The sequence below is a fragment of the Pelophylax lessonae genome (assembly GCF_965119305.1).
Source record: "Pelophylax lessonae genome assembly, chromosome: 6".
NCBI lineage: Eukaryota > Metazoa > Chordata > Amphibia > Anura > Ranidae > Pelophylax > Pelophylax lessonae.
In genome coordinates, this window is record NC_138773.1 from 228,069,134 (window position 1) to 228,088,719 (window position 19,586).

At 46.9% G+C, this 19,586-nt stretch overlaps 1 protein-coding gene across 7 annotated transcripts in view; it reads right to left on the reverse strand.

Moving 5' to 3' along the window:
- The window catches only part of AGAP1 (ArfGAP with GTPase domain, ankyrin repeat and PH domain 1), a 627,710-nt gene that overhangs the window by 352,882 nt on the left and 255,242 nt on the right, over positions 1 to 19,586 (reverse strand). For 4 of the 7 annotated variants that reach the window (XM_082260663.1, XM_082260661.1, XM_082260662.1 and 1 more), the window contains exon 1: positions 9,294 to 10,454. The exons of the other annotated variants lie outside the window; for them this stretch is intronic. In XM_082260663.1, the coding sequence (XP_082116789.1) occupies positions 9,294 to 10,239 (946 nt within the window). In that variant the 5' untranslated portion in view covers positions 10,240 to 10,454. Of the gene's footprint in view, positions 1 to 9,293; positions 10,455 to 19,586 lie in introns of those variants that run through there. 7 annotated transcript variants of the gene reach the window in all.

The following is a 19,586-nucleotide window of genomic DNA, read 5'->3' on the forward strand; positions in this document are numbered from 1 at the left end:
TTGTGTAAAACCATCGCACAGAGCAGGTAACTATAACAGGTCATTAAAAAAAATAGCATTTACAATCACTTTAACCTATGGTACACATATGTAAATCCTAAGATCATGTGTGTGCGCATAAGCGCACACCACCACGCTGCCACTGATGTGCATTGCAACATTTACTTTGTTTTGTGCAAACTTTATTTAAATGTCACAAAGGAGTTTATTTACTAAAGCTGAAGAGTGCGAAATCAGGCTTACTTCTGCATCCAAACCAATCAGATTCCAGGTTTTATTGGCAAAGTCTAACTAAGTAAGCTGAGGTTAGAAGATTATTGGTTTCTATGCAGAAGTGAGCCGTGATTTTGCACTCTCCAGCTTTAGTAAATAAACCCCAAGTGGCATTCCAATAAGTTCCAATGACCGCAAGATGGAATGCAGTGCTGAAAAGAGGCATTGCATGCTGCACTTTAGTTCCAACACACAGCAACTCCGAGTAACATGATATGACGGGGGTTCTTGTCCTGTCTATGTATTGGGACCCATTCAGACCAGATATGCAGGGCTGCCCAATGCATCCAGTGCCAAGGGGCCTTAATTGTGTATGCACTGAGCTGTACATTTATGTCTGCAAAGAGTTTAACTAAAAAACTACCTCCTTGTCCTCGGCACTGGTGCCAACTGCCCAATCATGTGACTTCAAGTGGTATAATCCTGGGACATGCATAAAGCATACCTGTGTATGTAACATGCAAGGATATAACCAAAAACCTGAATTACGGAGAAATAAACCGCCAGATTCTCGGTTAGCCAAGGCCTGGGAACTTCATATCAGAAAGACATTTCAGAGAGAGAACAATAAATGTGTATTCTGTGCATGGCGCTGGCTACTAAGAGGTACAATTCAATTCAGACCAGCTTGTGAACTTCATAAAGATGATAAAAATGTTCCCTGCACAGCAGCAGTGAAGTTTCAAGGAATTCCACAAGCACCTGGAGCTCAGCTTATTAATCCCAGGCTGCCTGAACTCTGAAAGCCGATCCCCAACCATTCCCAGGGCTGTCACATCTCACCGGAGCTCTGCGTGTACCTTCATGTCAAGTCACCACCTAATCTTTCCACCGCTCTACAAACCTTGGCCACAGCCAGCTTTCTAAATGTAGGTCTAGGTTCAGGAATATGAAGGTCCATCAGTAAATACATCCGCCGGGAACCTCCTAGCATTTCAGCTGAACAATGCCAGCATGTAAAAAGCTTGCCAGGTGCAGGTATGGTGGAATATAGGAAAGAACAACTCACACAGAACTACTAAAATCAATGTATTCAGTAAATTACCACTTTAACTTGAAGCTTACAATAGGAGAAAAGCTCATTTGCAGTCTAGGACTTGATACCCAAGTTGTGTCTGTGCCTTTCTCCATCCTACAATGCATGGACGGACGCCTACTCAGCTAAACCCCCGTACACATGATCAGATTATCGAACGATCTCTCGTCCGTTTTTTGTGGCATGTTAGTCTCATGTGGAAAGTGAAGAGGTTATTTTCATACGAATTTTCCCGTACGACAGAATTCTACTTCAGAAGTCATGTCATGTGTTGGATTGCTTTGTATGTGTTTCGTCTCTGAGCATGCCTAGTCTTGCTCTTAAAGCGGAGTTCCACCCAAAAGTGGAACTTCCGCTTTAGGTATTCTAACCCCCTGACATGCCACATTTGGCATGTAATTTTTTTTTTGGGGGGGGGGGGGGGGGAGTTTTGGGGGGTACCTAGTTTTGACAGGTACCCGCTCCCACTTCCGCTCGGAGCGCCGCGGCGCCCTGAGTGGAAGTTCTCCTCTCCCCCTCCCTCCCTGCAATCTTCTGGGACATGTCAGAGGTCCCTGAAGATTGCCGGCCAATCAAGATGCGCAGCGCGACTCGCGCATGCGCAGTGGGTACCCGGCTGTGAAGCCGCAAACTGTCACAGCCGGGTGCCCACAGCAGTGATGCCGGCGCCGAGGGAGAGGATCGAGGCTTCGGGCGGCCGCATCGTTGGACAGGTGAGTGAAATGACTCCGCTTTAAGATTTTTTTCCGTTGAAATCTGTACTAATGAGACGAAAATCGGACGTTGTATTACGGACAACAAAAATTATATAGCCTGCACATCAGGATTTTGTCAGCCGAAAAGTCGGTGTTGGCTGTCGAAAGCACCATACTAACAATCCGAAAATCGGCAGATTGGTCGTCGGACCGAATTTCCCTTCAGATTTTCTTATGTGTACGGGCCTTTAGTCAGGATGGAGAGAAATAGTGGCTACATTGGTTTTCCAAATCTAAATCTTTACACAGGCAACTAAACGTTATGTAGCAAAGCAATGCTATGAAATAGGCTTTCTTTTCCACAAAAAGGGCTCTTTTATTTTTATATTTAGTTTGGGTCTTCTGTGTTCATGACACACGCATGGTAACATAAGTAGATGTAAATGGAACCATATACAGGTGCATCCCATAAAATTAGAATATCACAAAACGTTAATTTAATTCAGTAAATCTATTCAAAAAGTAAAACTCATATTTAAATAGATGTGTTATACACAGAGTGATACATTTCAAGCATTTTTCTTTTAATTTTTATGATTATTGCTTACAGCTAGGCCCCTTTCACACAGGGAGTCCGTAAGGCGGACTCCGTTTTTCTCAGCAGCGGATCGATCCGCCGATCCCCCGCTGAGCAGACGGATGACAGCTGTGTGCGGAGACAGAGCTGTCAGGTCCCCATGCATCTCTATGGAGGGAAATCAGATGGGAACGGACCGTCTGTCCGTTCTCATCCGATCTGATCCGCCAGACGGATGGAAAGTAGGGTTTCCATCTGTCCGGTTTTGACGGATCGGATGTCAGCGGACATGTCTCCGCTGACATCAGATGCCCATAGGGATGCAGATCCCCCCAAAAAACTGACAGGCGGATCTGAACGGACTCCGTGTGTGAAAGGGGCCTTAGTGAAAACCAAAAAGTCAGTATATCAGAAAAGGAGAATATTACTGAAGACTAAAAAAAATAAAATAAAAGGATTTTTAATACAGAAATGTTGGCTAACTGAAAAGTATGCACTCAATACTCCTTTTGCATGAATTACTGCATCAATGCGGCGTGGCATGGAGGTAATCAGCATGTGGCACTGCTGGGGTGTTATGGAAGCCCAGGTTGCTTTGTGGCCTTCAGCTCATCTACATTGTTGGGTCTGGTATCTCATCTTCCTTTTGACAATACCCCACAGATTCTCTATGGGGTTTAGGTCAGGCTAGTTTGCTGTCAAATCAAGCACAGTGATACCATGAAAAGTACTAGCTATTGGTACGGGGCGGTGCCAAGTCCTGCTGGAAAATGAAATCAGCATCTCCATAAAGCTGGTCAGCAGAGGGAAGCATGAAGTGCTCTAGAATTTCCCGGTAGAGGGCTGAGCTGACTTCGGACTTGATAAAACAGAGTGGACCAACACCAGCAGATGACATGGCTCCTCAATTCATCGCTGACTGTGGATGTGATTGGACCTCATACAACTCAGATTCTGTGCCTCTCCACTCTTCCTCCAGACTCCCGGACCTTGATTTCCAAATTAAATGCAAAATTTTCTACAGTCCATGATGACTTTGGGAGCCATGTCCATTTTTTCCTTAATGCATTAAGGTCCACTGTGTTTTATCAAATCCAAAGTCAGCGCAGCCCTCTACCAAGAAATTCTAGAGAACTTAGTGCCACAGGCTGATCGCCTCCATGCCACGCCGCATTGATGCAGTAATTCAAGCAAAAGGAGCCCCAACTAAGTATTGAGTGCATTCTATACTGTACATGGACATACTTTTCATTAAGCCAATATTTCTGTATCAAAAATACCTTTTTTTTTGTTTGGTCTTATGTAATATTCTAATTTTCTGAGATATTTAATTTTGGGTTTTTAACCAGCTGTAAGCCCTAATCATCAAAATAAATCCCTGATATATATCACTCTGTGCGTAACACATCTTTATAGAATATAGGAGTTTCATTTTTTGAATTGAATTACGGAAATAAACTTTTTGATGATATTCTAATTTTATGAGACGCACCTGTAGTTCCCCTTCACCTTTCACACAAATCTGAACCACATACATGAACCAGCCCCACCGACAAGAATAGAATTTCTACTTCAATGCATTTTAATGCAGCAAAATACATGTGTTTTGCTGCATCGCAGCAGACAGGTGTGAATAGGCCCTGAAAGGCAAATCGCACACCCCATCCCAATATTACCACAGGCACTGGCTACACCCTTATTGACATATACAAGGAGAACAAGTCTTCAATCTCCACCTTGCATCTTCCAGATAGAAAGCTTAAAAAATCGTACTATATATACAGTATGTCTGCAGCAGAAAAATCCAATTCACAATTTCAAAGCCGCACCACTGTGAACCAGGCCTAAGACCTAATCTGACAATATTCAGGTTGTGTATTGGGGGGAAGGCAGCAGCCCCCCCCCCCCCCCCCCCAGAGCTAATCAATGTTAGTCTGGATGTTGAGCAGGAAGGACAGAGTTTAAAATGATTGTATAAAGACAAGTCTTAGCCCACACACTACCCCAGACTGTGATGAACCTTATCCTAATGTGTATGGGCACTTTGGTGTATGGATGGTAACATTTCCACACCTCAAAGCATTTCTAGAAAAAGCTAAGGGAAACAAAGCAAAATAACCAAAGTTCACCTTTTAAATAAAATGGACCAAGCAGTCCAGGGGCCCCAACAGGATAATATACACTGTGTGTAATTCTGAGAAATAATAATTCATGTACCGGCCATACCTGTAGGCCATTTTCCGCACCCCAATGCCTGGCAGAAAAACTCAGAGTAGTCATTCTCCCATCCTGGTAAGTTGCCAGGATGAAGCATACCTTGACCGCTCTTCCCCGACATCACAGGTGCGAGAACTCTTCCAAGCTGAAAAGCTGTACATGCCCAGCACACTCTCTCCCCCCCTGTAGTAGCAGCAGCTGAGCTCAGTGTTGCTGTGCACTCTCTCTCCCCCTGTAGTAGCAGCAGCTGAGCTCAGTGTTGCTGTGCACTCTCTCTCTCCCCCTGTAGTAGCAGCAGCTGAGCTCAGTGTTGCTGTGCTCTCTCTCTCCCCCTGTAGTAGCAGCAGCTGAGCTCAGTGTTGCTGTGCACTCTCTCACACTCTGCTGCATCAGGAGGGCAGCGTGCACTGGGCATGTGCAGCTTTTGGAATAGGAAGAGTTCTCACACCTATGATGCTGACAACGAGCAATCAAGAAATGCCAAGGCCTAGAAACTAACCAGGACAGAGAAAGGATAACAATATGGAAGTTTTTTCTGGAAATTATAGAAGGCAAATTTTTCAAAAATGCAGAATTTATCTTCACCCACTGGGGCCCCCTAACTGCACAGTGCATCTTCACCCATTGCGGCCCCCTAACTGCACAGTGCATCTTCACCCATTGCGGCCCCCTAACTGCACAGTGCATCTTCACCCATTGCGGCCCCCTAACTGCACAGTGCATCTTCACCCACTGGGGCCCCCTAACTGCACAGTGTATCTTCACCCACTGGAGCCCCCTAACTGCACAGTGCATCTTCACCCATTGCGGCCCCCTAACTGCACAGTGCATCTTCCCCCACTGGGGCCCCCTAACCGCACAGTGCATCTTCCCCCAATGGGGCCCCCTAACTGCACAGTGCATCTTCCCCCACTGGGCCCCTAACTGCATAGTGCATCTTCACCCACTGGGGCCCCCTAACTACACAGTGCATCTTTACCCACTGGGCCCCCCTAACTACACAGTGCATCTTTACCCACTGGGCCCCCCTAACTACACAGTGTATCTTCCCCCACTAGGACCCCCTTAACTGCACAGTGCATCTTCACCCACTGGGGCCCCCTAACAGCACAGTGTATCTTCACCCACTGGGGCCCCCTTACTGCACAGTGCATCTTCACCCACTGGGGCCCCCTAACTGCACAGTGCATCTTCACCCACTGGGGCCCCCTAACAGCACAGTGTATCTTCACCCACTGGGGCCCCCTTACTGCACAGTGCATCTTCACCCACTGGGGCCCCCTAACTGCACAGTGCATCTTCACCCACTGGGGCCCCCTAACTGCACAGTGCATCTTCACCCACTGGGGCCCCCTAACTGCACAGTACATCTTCACCCACTGGGGCCCCCTAACCGCACAGTGCATCTTCCCCCACTGGGGCCCCCTAACCGCACAGTGCATCTTCCCCCACTGGGGCCCCCTAACCGCACAGTACATCTTCACCCACTGGGGCCCCCTAACCGCACAGTGCATCTTCCCCCACTGGGGCCCCCTAACCGCACAGTGCATCTTCACCCACTGGGGCCCCCTAACTGCACAGTACATCTTCACCCACTGGGGCCCCCTAACCGCACAGTGCATCTTCACCCACTGGGGCCCCCTAACCGCACAGTACATCTTCACCCACTGGGGCCCCCTAACCGCACAGTACATCTTCACCCACTGGGGCCCCCTAACTGCACAGTGCATCTTCACCCACTGGGGCCCCTAACTGCAGTCGTTTTATTCAAAACCCTTTAGGTGCCAGAATAGAGTTTATGATGGCAGTTATGTAACTTGGGGCAACGTGAGTAAAACATTCCGCACAGAGAAGCGTGCTCCCTGAATCTAGGTCCAGGCATTACTGCATGAGGATAATACTACGTATCAGTCATTCGTGTGATGAGATGATATTACAAGGGCCAAGATCGTTCATTTACCCCCCCCCCCCAGGTCAAAACAGGATTAATGAAATTCTTAAACATTAATAGATTATTCTACAGAGCCAGCGAATCCTTCTATTGGAAGGACAATGCAGATTGCATGGAACAATGGAAGGATATTCTATGACCAGGCCATGACATTGTGTGAGTGGGTATAAGAGTGCAGAACACACACGACAAATGCTGCCCAGGGTGACCCAGTAACCCACATTAGAACAAAAACTGCCTCCTTCCATCCTGAGGGGACACCGACATAAGAAAAGACAGCAGACTTCTCCAGAGCCCAAGCATCAGCCAAATACCTGCATTGCACAACTGGCCACACAGCCAAATTCTACAAACATCCCCAACTCCACCGAACAAATCACACCGTGCCAATCTGCAACAAACGTATCGCCAGCACCCAAACCTCCATAATACATGTCACATCCCCATTCTCCACAGGTCACTGACAGCTGTCACAGGCCATTGCTGGGAGAGGGATTGTGCAATACAAGCAATGGAGCAAGCTGCAGGAGATACAACAATGAACATCGTGTGTCTTCACATCTACCTCTAGAATCATGACACTGCCATCTCATCAAACATCTGTACAATGACATTCTAATGGGCTTAGCCAATAAGGTGCAGCAACCAATCACAATTCATCATACACTTCAATTAACATAAATCTGATTGATAACTAGAAGAGTCTGTGCTAAGAACTTCATATCTCCAAGGGTCACCATCTGACCATACACGCTCTCTTCAACCTTGGATCTAAGAAAACTATGTAATACAAGGACCTACCTAATCTATCCAATCAGACAGGCCCTTGTACTACATAGCTGTTGGTAGACCAAAAAGGGATTGCAACATGCAAGCTCACCACACACTTTACAATCTCATTGTACAGTCTCCCTTAGATTTACCAACAACAATGTAATGCAAAGGCCTGCCTGAATGGATAGGTTAGGCCAGTCCTTATATTACATTGTTTCGGTAAATCTAAAGGAGGTTGTACAGAGTGTACAGTCTGATTGTAACGTGTATGGTGAGTTTAGGTGGATTAAGCCTCAATCTTCTCATACCGGAGGAACTTTTGAAATAACTTTCTCTGGAGAACCTGTGCTAAAATGATTCTATGATCTAATACTATTATCAATGAGTTGTAGAAAGAAATCTCCCCATTACAAATGGTCCCTCCACTCCAGGGTTTCTCCAGAGGTTGCTAGGGGTTCCTTTGAGCAATTTCTGCCTCTCCGATACGTTTCCACTGACACCATGGGGAAGATTTACTAAAACTGGGGTACACAGAATGTGGGGCAGCTGTGCATGGTAGTAAATCTCCTCCATTGATCTGTTTTATCTATCTGTAAGGGGGTAATTCTTCCCAATGACCACAAGTGTAAGGAGAAATCTACACGAATGTATCATGAGGTGTACAGAAGAGTCATTTTTAGTAGGGGTTCCCTGAGAACAGAAACTTTTTCAAGGGTTACTCTGTATTGAAAAGCTTGAGAAAAGCTGCTCTACACTAATGGTCACAAGAAAACTTGCCCCTTCCCTCAATGGTCAGAAGAAAACTTGCCCCTTCCATCAATGGTCAGAGGAAAACTTGCCCCTTCCCTCAATGGTCAGAGGAAAAAAATTGTTCCTTCCCTCAATGGTCAGAGGAAAAATTGCCCCTCCCCTCAATGGTCAGAGGAAAAACTGCCTCTTCCCTCAATGGCCATTAGAAAAATTGCCCCTTCCCTCAATGGCCAGAAGAAAAATTGCCCCTTCCCTCAATGGCCAGAAGAAAAATTGCCCCTTCCCTCAATGGTCAGAGGAAAAATTGCACCTTCCCTCAATGGTCAGAGGAAAAACGCCCCTTCCCTCAATGGTCAGAGGAAAAACGCCCCTTTCCTCAATGGTCAGAGGAAAAGATGCCCCTTCCCTCAATGGTCAGAGGAAAAATTGCCCCTTCCCTCAATGGTCAAAGGAAAAAAGTGCCCCTTCCCTCAATGGTCAAAGGAAAAAATTGCCCCTTCCCTCAACGGCCAGAGACAAAATTGCCCCTTCCCTCAATGGTCAGAGGAAAAATTGCCCCTTACATTGACAGTAAGAGGAAAATCCCCCCGTAGTTGGTTGTCAGTGTAGACAGGAGGTCAGTCCACCAATGCTCACTAGTCAAGGAACCCCTACAATCTGTGAAGGTTCCCGGGATTCCTCCGGACCCTGGTGAAGTAGCAGATCACGTATGAGCCTGTGAGGGTAAGAGGAGAGATCCAAAGTAGTGCCTCTCCTACCATGACATGAACTCAACCCACCATGACTCCTCTCCTCTGGTAGGACAGACCATGTGTTCTCCTGTATGCTGCAGATCCACCATTGCCCCCTCCCTCCCCCTCATCACCTGGAATACAACACCTGTCAGGCACACAGGGGTTGTGAAGGAAGACACCTGGACTCCCAACCGTCACCCTGTCACAAAGATGTCAGTGTGCTCCCAGACAGGTCCGCTTATTTCTTATAGCTGGGCCCTCAGATGCACAGGGGGGTATAAAGCACCTTTGTAGGGGGATCCATTGACGCTCTCGGAGCTGGACTGGATGTTGTCAGCGGCGGGTCTTTTGAGGCTGCTGAAGTAACCCCTGGACCTGGAAAGTCCGGTTCTAGGTGAGCGGCCCCCGGGCCCAACGAATGACACAGGGGCCCCGTCCTTTCTGGAGAAGATCCCACTGAAGAACCTGAGCAGCCTCCTCTCCTGTCCTCTCCTGTCCATCTCCATCTGCTCGGACAGCTTGGTGAGGTCGCTGTTGTCCAGGGTCCGGTTCTTGCTCTTGCTGCGCTCCCACCTCTCCAGGTCGCTGAGGGGGTCGCTCTTATTCAGCACCTCCCCCACATCCAGGGTGTTCCTCTTGTCGGTGGGGTCAGTGGGGGTCAGGATGGACATGGGGGTCTCCCCTGGCCTGGGAGAGGGGCTGAGACAGCTGGAGCTGCTATGGTGCTTGTCCCGGGTCAGACTCCGGATCCTCAGCAGCTCCCCATTCCAGTGCCTGAAGCTGAAGCTTCTCCGCAGGAGGTTGGGGGGTCTCTTATCCCAGGGGGGGGATGGGGGGAGGCTGGGCTCTGGGGGAGTCCTCTCCTCCTCTGGTGGGGGGATCCCCTTCTTCTCCTCCTCTGGGGGGGTTCTCCTCCTCCCTTCCCAAGGGGGGATCCCCTTCTTCTTCTCCTCCTCGGGGGGCTCTCGGGATCGGCTGAGTCGGAGGCGGCCCAGTTCCAGCTGTCCGGTACTGCGGGTCCTGAAATTCCGTAGTCCGGGGTGCGGGGGGAAGGAATCGGTCTCCTCTCCTCCTCCTCCCCCGGAGCCCTCCTCCTCCTCCGGACATCGCTCAAGCCGGCTCTCCCCTGACACCAGCTCCTTCTTCACCAGGGTCAGGGAGATCCGGTACACAGTCTTCCTCTGGGGGGTCCCCCGCTCCATCTGGGGGGGTGCGGGGTCCAGCAGATACATGGGAAGGGGAGGGGGGGTGGCGCAGGTCTTGCTGCAGAAGGAAGGAGGGGTGCCGGGGAGCTTCACCCCCTCTCCGCGCCTCTCAGCACCCCGAGATGTCGGCTGGACCCCGAGAACCGAGCCGGGGACGGCTCCGATGGGAACGGCATGAGGAGCGGGGAGAGCAGCGAGCGGAGCCCGCAGGAGACTGACACTGGAGAGGGGCGGACACCCGGAGACTGGGAGGGGGAGGAGATATCGAGGAGGGAGGGCGGAGACATGGACAGAGGGAGGGGAATGGGAGGAGACACAGCCGACTACAATACAATCACATCGTGTCTGTCAGCTCCTCCCCCCACCATCCCCCGATCCACAGCGATCACACCCGGCTGTGTCAGGGGATCGACACCCCCATTATCTGTACACCCGACATCCCCATTCTACTGCACCGAGTAGTGACAACACTAACCGTGCGATGTACAATACAAGGACAGCAGGAGCCTTCCCCATTCTACCAATACCAATGTCTATATAGCGCCAACATCTTCCACAGTGCAGTACAATGGCAATCTCCTCCATCCCTATACTTCTGTACCATAGAACATACACAGGACCATCCCCATAGAACATACAGAGAAACATCTCCCTCCATCCCCATAGAACATTCACAGGACCATCTCCTCCATCCCCATAGAACATACACAGGACCATCTCCTCCATCCCCATAGAACATACACAGAACCATCTCCTCCATCCCCATAGAACATACACAGGACCATCTCCTCCATCCCCATAGAACATACACAGGACCATCTCCTCCATCCCCATAGAACATACACAGGACCATCTCCTCCACCCCCATAGAACATACACAGGACCATCTCCTCCACCCCCATAGAACATACACAGGACCATCTCCTCCATCCCCATAGAACATACACAGGACCATCTCCTCCATCCCCATAGAACATACACAGAACCATCTCCTCCATCCCCATAGAACATACACAGGACCATCTCCTCCATCCCCATAGAACATACACAGAACCATCTCCTCCATCCCCATAGAACATACACAGGACCATCTCCTCCATCCCCATAGAACATACACAGGACCATCTCCTCCATCCCTATACAACTTACACAGGACCATCTCCTCCATCCCCATAGAACATACACAGGACCATCTCCTCCATCCCCATAGAACATACACTGGGGACCATCTCCTCCATCCCCATAGAACATTCACAGGACCATCTCCTCCATCCCCATACAACATACACAGGACCATCTCCTCCATCCCCATAGAACATACACAGGATCATCTCCCTCCATCCCCATAGAACATACACAGGATCATCTCCCTCCATCCCCATAGAACATACACAGGATTGTCTGCTCCATCCCCATAGGAAAATCTATATAGCGCCAACATCTTCCACAGCGCAGTACAAAGCCAATCTCCTCCATCCCTATACTTCTGTACTATAGAACATACACAGGACCATCTACTCCATCCCTATAGAACATACACAGGATTGTCTGCTCCATGCGGACTTCATAAAATGAATGTCTATGCAAGTCGCTCCAGGTCACCCCGAAGTAGTACAGGACCCTTTTTCTAAGTCGGAGCAACTTGTGTCGCTCCTATTAGAACGGTTCCTGTAGCAGTCAATGGACCGCAAAGGTGCGTGACTTGTCAGGCTGACCAAGTCGCCTGACAAGTCGTACCAGTGTGAATGGAGATTAAAGCCTTGTACACACGTACTGATCGGCAGTCTTTTGTCCAGGGCTGTCGTGTCTGTTGAAAACTGCAAAAGACAGCACACGAATTTTGACGGCCAACAACAGCCGACTGCAGAAGTGATGTCATGTGATGGTTAACTTTCCTTGTCTTTTTTCTTTTCTGAGCATGCCCAGTCTTGCAAATCTGCTGTCTGTCGGCCGAAATCTGTACTGACTGGCGAACAATCGGCCGTTCTGGTGTTGGCCAACAAAAATTTTAATGCCTGCACGACAGATTCTGTTTGGCCGAAAATGCGCTGTCGGCTGTTGGAAGCATCATACTAACAAGCCTACAATCGGCCGATCGGTCGTCGGCCTAATATTTACGGCAGACAATCGGTACGTGTGTATGGGGCATAAGGGTCACGTTAGCTGAGTGATTGATAAAAACTGAGGGAGAAGAGAAACATTGTAATACTAGTCTGTACCAGTGTGAAAAAGTGTATTTACTTTGGAAGAATAAATCACCTCTAACGTTAGATGTCCTACTTGGACTTGTGGAAGTTGCTGCATTATGTAAAACTATTAGAATAGTTTTTACATTTTAGAATGGGGGTGCCTCTAGACTGTCCATAATTTTAAAGAGTGCCTCAAGATTGTCCATAATTTTGAAAGGGTGCCTTGACTGAAAAAAGGTTGAGAAACAACCCTGCGGCTGCGGGAAAATGTTACACGCAGCAAAAATTCAAACCGCGTTTTTCCGTGGCTGGCGGTCAAAACGTTTCTATCCTGAACGCGATTCTTCCGCATTAAGAAGAGGAAGGCTCACCCTCACCTAAACGTGGCAGCTCCCAAACTCAGCTAAAAGCCTATGTGTAAATGGACACATAGGCTTTTATGGAGTTACGTTTTGGAGCTTTGGAGTTGCCAGTTGCCAGGAGCTGCTAGTGCACATGAAGACTATCAATCAAACCTTGGTTCCCTATTGTGTGAGAAACATAGTAGTAGCATGTAGTAGGGACCAAAAGAAAAAGCACAATTCTCCAGTTCTGGGCAATTAATCACTCACAATATATGCTACAATGTACATTATACTACAGGGAGCTATTTGTTTCATTAGTGAGTGATCAATTGCTACTCCCTGGAGTTGTTTGGAGGCAATTTTAATAGCACTACTTGAAACCACCCATAAAACCAAGACTGAATATATCCCAACATTCTATGTGGTTAGCCATGTAGATCTGTAAACAAAATTGCAATATATACAGTATAGTGTGTGTGTGTTAGTGATCGACCAATATCGTTTTTATTATTGCCGATACCGATATTTTGGTCATCGCATATCGGTATCGGCCGTTGTCTGCCGATATATTCGGACATTTAAAAAAACAATTTTTTTATTTTTTTTGTTTTTTTTTACAGGTACTCTTATGGAAGGATCTGGGGGTCTAAAAGACCCCAAACCCCTCCTCTGCATTTAAAAGCATTCAAAACGCCAAGTTTGGTTATTTGGAATGCTGTCATTTTTTTTAATTTGGCGCCGACTACCCAGAAGTGATGTCATGACATCACTTCCTGGTTTTTACATGGAGAGCCGAATGCGGCTTTGATTGGGTCTTCAGCGGCCGTGCAGGTAGGATGCCCGGGTCTCCCGGTATGACGGTAGACCCGGGCGAGCCACAAAAGACGGCGGGGGGGGGAACGTCCTCTCCTGCTCCTTGTAATGACAGCCGTGCGGCTTCTCAGCCGCATCAATTGTCATTACAAGACAGCTGACCGTCTGCTATGGACACCGGTAACGGGGTGGTGCCTCCAGCTGCAGGCATCACTCTGGGAAAAAAGCACTTTCCCGAAATATCGGCAATATTGGTAACCTCAGGGACTATGGACGCCGATACCGAGGTGATGTCTCTATCTGCAGGCATTACTCCGGGATAAGCACTTTCCCGAAATATCAGCAATATCGGTAACCTCAGGGGCCGATTCCGACATATCGGGGAAAGTGCAGATCGGCCCTTGATATATCGGCTTTTCCGATAGTCGATCGATCCCTAATATATATATATACACACACTTAAAGAGAGGGGCCACAACAAGAACCTTGCATTTCAAGGAAATACATACATTTCAACATCCAAGTCCCTTCATTTCCTTCTCAGGTGTATAATAAATGCCACTTCAAAAAATCTATGCCAGGTTTTCCATATGGTAGACAAGAAGCCTAGTCCTGGCAGAGGAAGCCTCTTTTCCATCCTCAACTGACTCCGCTACTGCTGCTCCCCACCACTGATATACATTCTGCCATTGGGCTTATTTAATGAGTCAAACTGCCTAATTATGACGTCATAAACATTAGGCCTCTTGCACGCTGCAGCTTGAAAAAGCTCAGTACAGCTTTTTTTTTTTACTGAGCTAAAATACAGCCCATTAATTGTAATGTGTCCATGCACACGTATGTGTAAATGAGCGCTGTGCATTCTTCAGTAAAAAAAAATATATAAATAGAAAAATCTGCATTTTTTATCAGTAATTTACGACTCATGCACCCGAATGCACGCAAATACGCATGATTGTGCGCAAATGCCCATTAACATATTGTGCAGAACAAGAATGCGAGAATAAGTTTTCACGCATTTGCGTGAAAATGCACTTGAAATTGAGTGAACGCATATGCGTGAAAATATGCGCAAACACATAGGAAAAAAAAAAGTCAGAAAAAGTAGATGCTCAAACAAGAGTATCATGTGCAAGAGGCCTTATAACGTGACAATTCATACATACAGTATATATATATATATATATATATATATATATATATATACACACACACATATACACACAGAGAAAGAGGTTGAGGTTGAGAGAGGCAAATAGTCTGTGCACTTCCAGTGCACAGTATATTTTCCTTTAGTAAATAATTATTATTATTATTATTATATAGGATTTATATAGCGCCGACAGTTTACGCAGCACTTTACAACTTGAGGGTAGACAGTACAACTACAATACACTTTAATACAGTAGGAATCAGAGGGCCCTGCTCATTAGAGCTTACAATCTAAGAAATCAAGCTCTGACATTATACACAGCCCAGCCAAAAAAAAAAAAAAGTCGCCACCTCAAAATAACTAAGCAACTAACTAAACTAAGCATGCAGTAAGTATACTATTGGATAGCTACTGCATGGCCCAAAGAATGAGGTCAGCTGACTACCTGAATATACTGAATGACCAGGTTATTCCATCAATAGATTTTTTCTTCCCTGATGGCATGGGCGTATTCCAAGATGATAATGCCAGGATTCATTGGGCTCAAATTGTGAATGAGTGGCTCAGGGAACAGGAGACATCATTTTCACGCATGGATTGGCCACCACAGAGTCCAGAACGCAACCCCATTGAGAATCTTTGGGTTGTGCTGGAGAAGGCTTCGCGTAGTGGTCCAACTCTCCCATCATCAATACAAGATCTTGGTGAAAAATGAATGCAACACTGGATGGAAATAAATCTTGTGACATTGCAGAAGCTTATTGAAACAATGCCACAGCGAATGCGTGCCGTAATCAAAGCTAAAGGCGGTCCAACGAAATATTAGTGTGACCTTTTTTTTGGTAGCGACTTTTTTGTTGGGCCGGGCAGTGTAGTTTCCATTGTTTAGAAAACTGCACAATTCTTTGGTCTCCATTACTGAAAAAAGCAGAAAATTCAGAAACATTTTATACAGAATAATCTGCATATTTCTATGTATGGTGATGCCTCTGTATGCTCTCAGTTATGACATCTTGGTAAATCGCTCACACATCTGTCATATTTACCCATGGCATCGCTGCATTACCTAATATGTTATCCCTTTCATTGTTCACCTTGATTTTACTTTTCCCCTCACCGCTCATGTTCTGAAAACCTGAATTTAGCCTGAAGACACGGTAACCTACATAAGGGGGTTTTATTAGTTTCATAAATTCAGCTGCACAGGAGGCAATGAAAAAGCAAAAATAACGCAGAAAGCTAACAAAGCTGAGTACAGAGCATACAGATGGAAGAAGGTGTGAGTGCAGCATGTATTTCTAAACACATCAAGTCACATATGCTAGAAAGGATTCCAATGTGCTCCAGGATGGACGGGGTTAAGTTACCCATGTATCTCTGTGACAGTCACTCTGACATAAGGGAGATAGCCTGGCCTCTGCACAGTGATCTGCCATTGTAAATTAGCTGCCACAGTGCCCATTACTGCATCTGCAAGGACTAAACCCACCAAGTGCACCTGAGCCCCCCTACCTTACATCACCCCTCACTAAACATTACACACAGCCCTCCCCTTCAATATGGAAGATCAGCCTTTCCCACTTTGATTAGAGAACAGAAATCTCCATCATCCACCTACAGCAGCATTCTCCTTCCCCTACAGAATGCACAATACCTATACTGTGTATATAATGTATATTCCAGTGCAGATCCTGTGCACCATGTTTGCAAATTAGTTTAATTTGATGTGTACAAACCCATAGCTCCCAACTGTCCCTTATTGAGAGGGACTGTCCTTGATTTAGAACAAAGTCCCTCTGTCCCTCTTTCTTCCATATGTGTCCCTAATTTTGGTCTGATCTTTATAGCTGTATGTAAAATGTACTTTTTATCTTTCAATAGTGCTAAACCTTTCATCCAATTTCTACATTGCTAAATAGGTATATGTCAAAAGCCAGTAAAAAGGAATAGTATTTGTAAAAAAAAAAAAAAGCACTTGTGGGTTTAACTAATCATATTTTTGTATAATTCTTCTTAAAGCGGTAGTATACTTCGCTTTTAATTTTTACCTACAGGTAAGCCTATAATAAAGGCTTACCCGTAGGTAAAATTAATATCTCGTAAACCTGCACGGTTTAGGAGATCTTCACCCTGCATGCAGCCGCTGACACCAGTGGCGCATGTGCTCTGCTTATTTGCTCCCCCCCCCCCCTCCAGTGCCACATTTGGCACCTTTCAGGGGGGAGGGGGGGAACGGGTACCTGTTTTTGACAGGTACAACTTCCCCACTTCTGGGAGACAGCGCCGCGGCGCTGTCCCTTGGAAGTTCGGCCTCTTCCTTTTTCCTCTGCTGCCGGGCTAATTACAAAGCGCAGCTTACTTTGAGCATGCGCAGTAGGGTACAAGCTATGAAGCTGAAAGGCCTCACTGCCGGGTTCCCTTACCATGAATGGCGGCGGCAGCACCCGAGAGCTGATACGAAAATCGGCTTCGGGTGCCAACATCATGGGAACCCTGGACAGGTAAGTTCTAATATTTAAAAGTCAGCAGCTACAGTTCTTTTTCATGGGGGTGGAACTCCTCTTTAATGTGTAGGTCTGTGGAAAAAATTAGAACACCTCCACAATACAAGCACATTTCCCATGTTTTGTTTTTTTTTTTTTTTTAACACCGCAACACCTGATCCTTCTAGAAATCCAGTGAGCTCCTAACTTCATGTAGAGAGTCGACAACATTGCCTCTGCAGCACTGAAATCCCAAGCCATGTTGTCAGCCTTTCCTGAACTGTCTTCTGCTGGACTATAGAACACCTCCACATTATGTTACATAGATTGCTGGAGGTGTGTGTGTGGGGGGGTGGGTGTTTTCAGTGGCGGCTGGTGTGTTGGGGGCGCAGGGGTGCTGCCCCCCCTATCCATGCATCCGGCCACCTAATCTGCATGCAGGGGCGCCGGACGCATGGAGTTCAATGGGGCTTTTTTTTTTTTTTTGCATCACCTGATTAGAGGCAGAGGCTCTAGTAGGCCGATGCAAAGGGTGGACCCCGGGCACAGTGCAGTGCGCCCCGACTCCACCCATTGTGTGACAATAGCGAATGTAAATTCGCTATTGTCACACGGATCCTCCTCACGGCCAATCAGGGAGCGGGTCTACTACCCGATTCCTGATTGGCCGCAAGGCAAACCCCATGCCATTGGCCGAGGAGGAGGCGTGAGCGGGAGGACCCGAGGAGATGCGCCGAAGGGGCTGAGTAGATGCCGCGCCGCCACCGCTGGTTGTTTTGTAGCCCAGTAGAAGACAAAGCTGCTGGGAGATTCAGTGCAACAATGGCATCCTTATCAGCTCACTAAAGGGAGTTAGGAGCTCACAGGATCTCTGACAGGATTGACAGTTATTTATCTACTTGCAGGATGTTTTTTTTTTTTTTTCATAAAAAGTTAAAGTTTTTTTTAGAGATGTGTGGCACATTCTTTATTTTTTTTTGCCCAAACATACCCCTTTAAAAATTACCTTTCCATTTCAATCATCATTCATCGTGATTTTTCTGAAACTGAAAAAAATTCAAAATGTCACCTTTTTTTTTGCAATAGGACAACCTGAAAGCATTTCCCAGAAATCATATTGGCTCGTGGCTTTTACAAGAAGTCTACAGACTGCAGGCATCCCCTAAAACAGGTGCTTCAATAGGATAAGATAGTGAGGACATACAACATTCTCTGTTCAGATCTGAATACAGAGGTATTGTATGTTACGGGCCATTCACACGGCTCCATTTTGGTCCATAGCATTTATCTGCATAAACAAAACCAAAGAAAATTCAGCATCCGCAGTCTTATTTTGGGTGTATTTTACTCCGTTTGCTTGTGCAAAGGTTTACACGCCTACAGCATAAATGTCCTATACGCTCCGCAGCCTAGGGAATTCAGGTCTGAGATGTAAACATTCTGCATGAATGAATGAAGGACAAGGTGATTCTGCATCTGCACAGCAGCCTCAGCCTATACATTGTTGATGTTGAAAGCTGAATGGGTCATTCATGTGACAGAAGATGACCTTGGCCATTGTGCGAATGACTCATTCAGGGCAAGATGTATAGTAAATATCAATAATGTGTAGGCAGTCCCATGGGTAGCCACTGCAGTCAATGTGTAAGGTTAATGCCCAGGTGCCCCCCACAAAGAAATCTCCATACAAATCCAAAACCGGTATAGAGGCAATCACAGGTCTTGCAGAGGAGATAAATCAAAGGAAAAGCTTTTTATTGTCAATGTTTCAAGAGAACTCACTCCGTCTTTCTCAAGATGTGTAGGCAGTGGTGGTACAGAATTACTTTAAATAGTATTTACCGAAACGAATACAGACATGTGAGTGTATGACTTAAAGTCTTACTAAACCCATGAGCCTGCATTCACTATAACTGGTCTCCCACAGACAAGGTCATCCAGTGCCCAGGGCAAGGATGCCAAACTGCGCCCCCCCCCTTCCCTTAGGGTTAGGGTCAAGGCGCCCCCCCCCCCCCATCCCTGCAATAAACCATTGCGCCAGGGCAACCGTCCCTCCTGCCCACCCCTTTTCACGGCTCTGCCCACAGTACACAGAACATGGAAATGCAATTATTTTAGTAAATATAAGCTACTAAATACCTTTTCTCATCAGCAGTATATAGCAGCCTTGTGACTTCCATCAGTGTCTGGTTAAAGCTTGTAGGAGGAGTTTTCATTCTACTCTGCCTGTCCTAAAAGGCTGCAGGACCCCTGCCCCTCTGTCTGGACAGTGCCGATTGGCCCTGTGCTGATCACATGCACCCTCCCAAGGAAAAGGGAAAAACCTCTCTAGTAATGCACACCAAACTGAGCATGTGCAGAGTGACTCCAAAGGCTCTGTACTCTCAGGAGA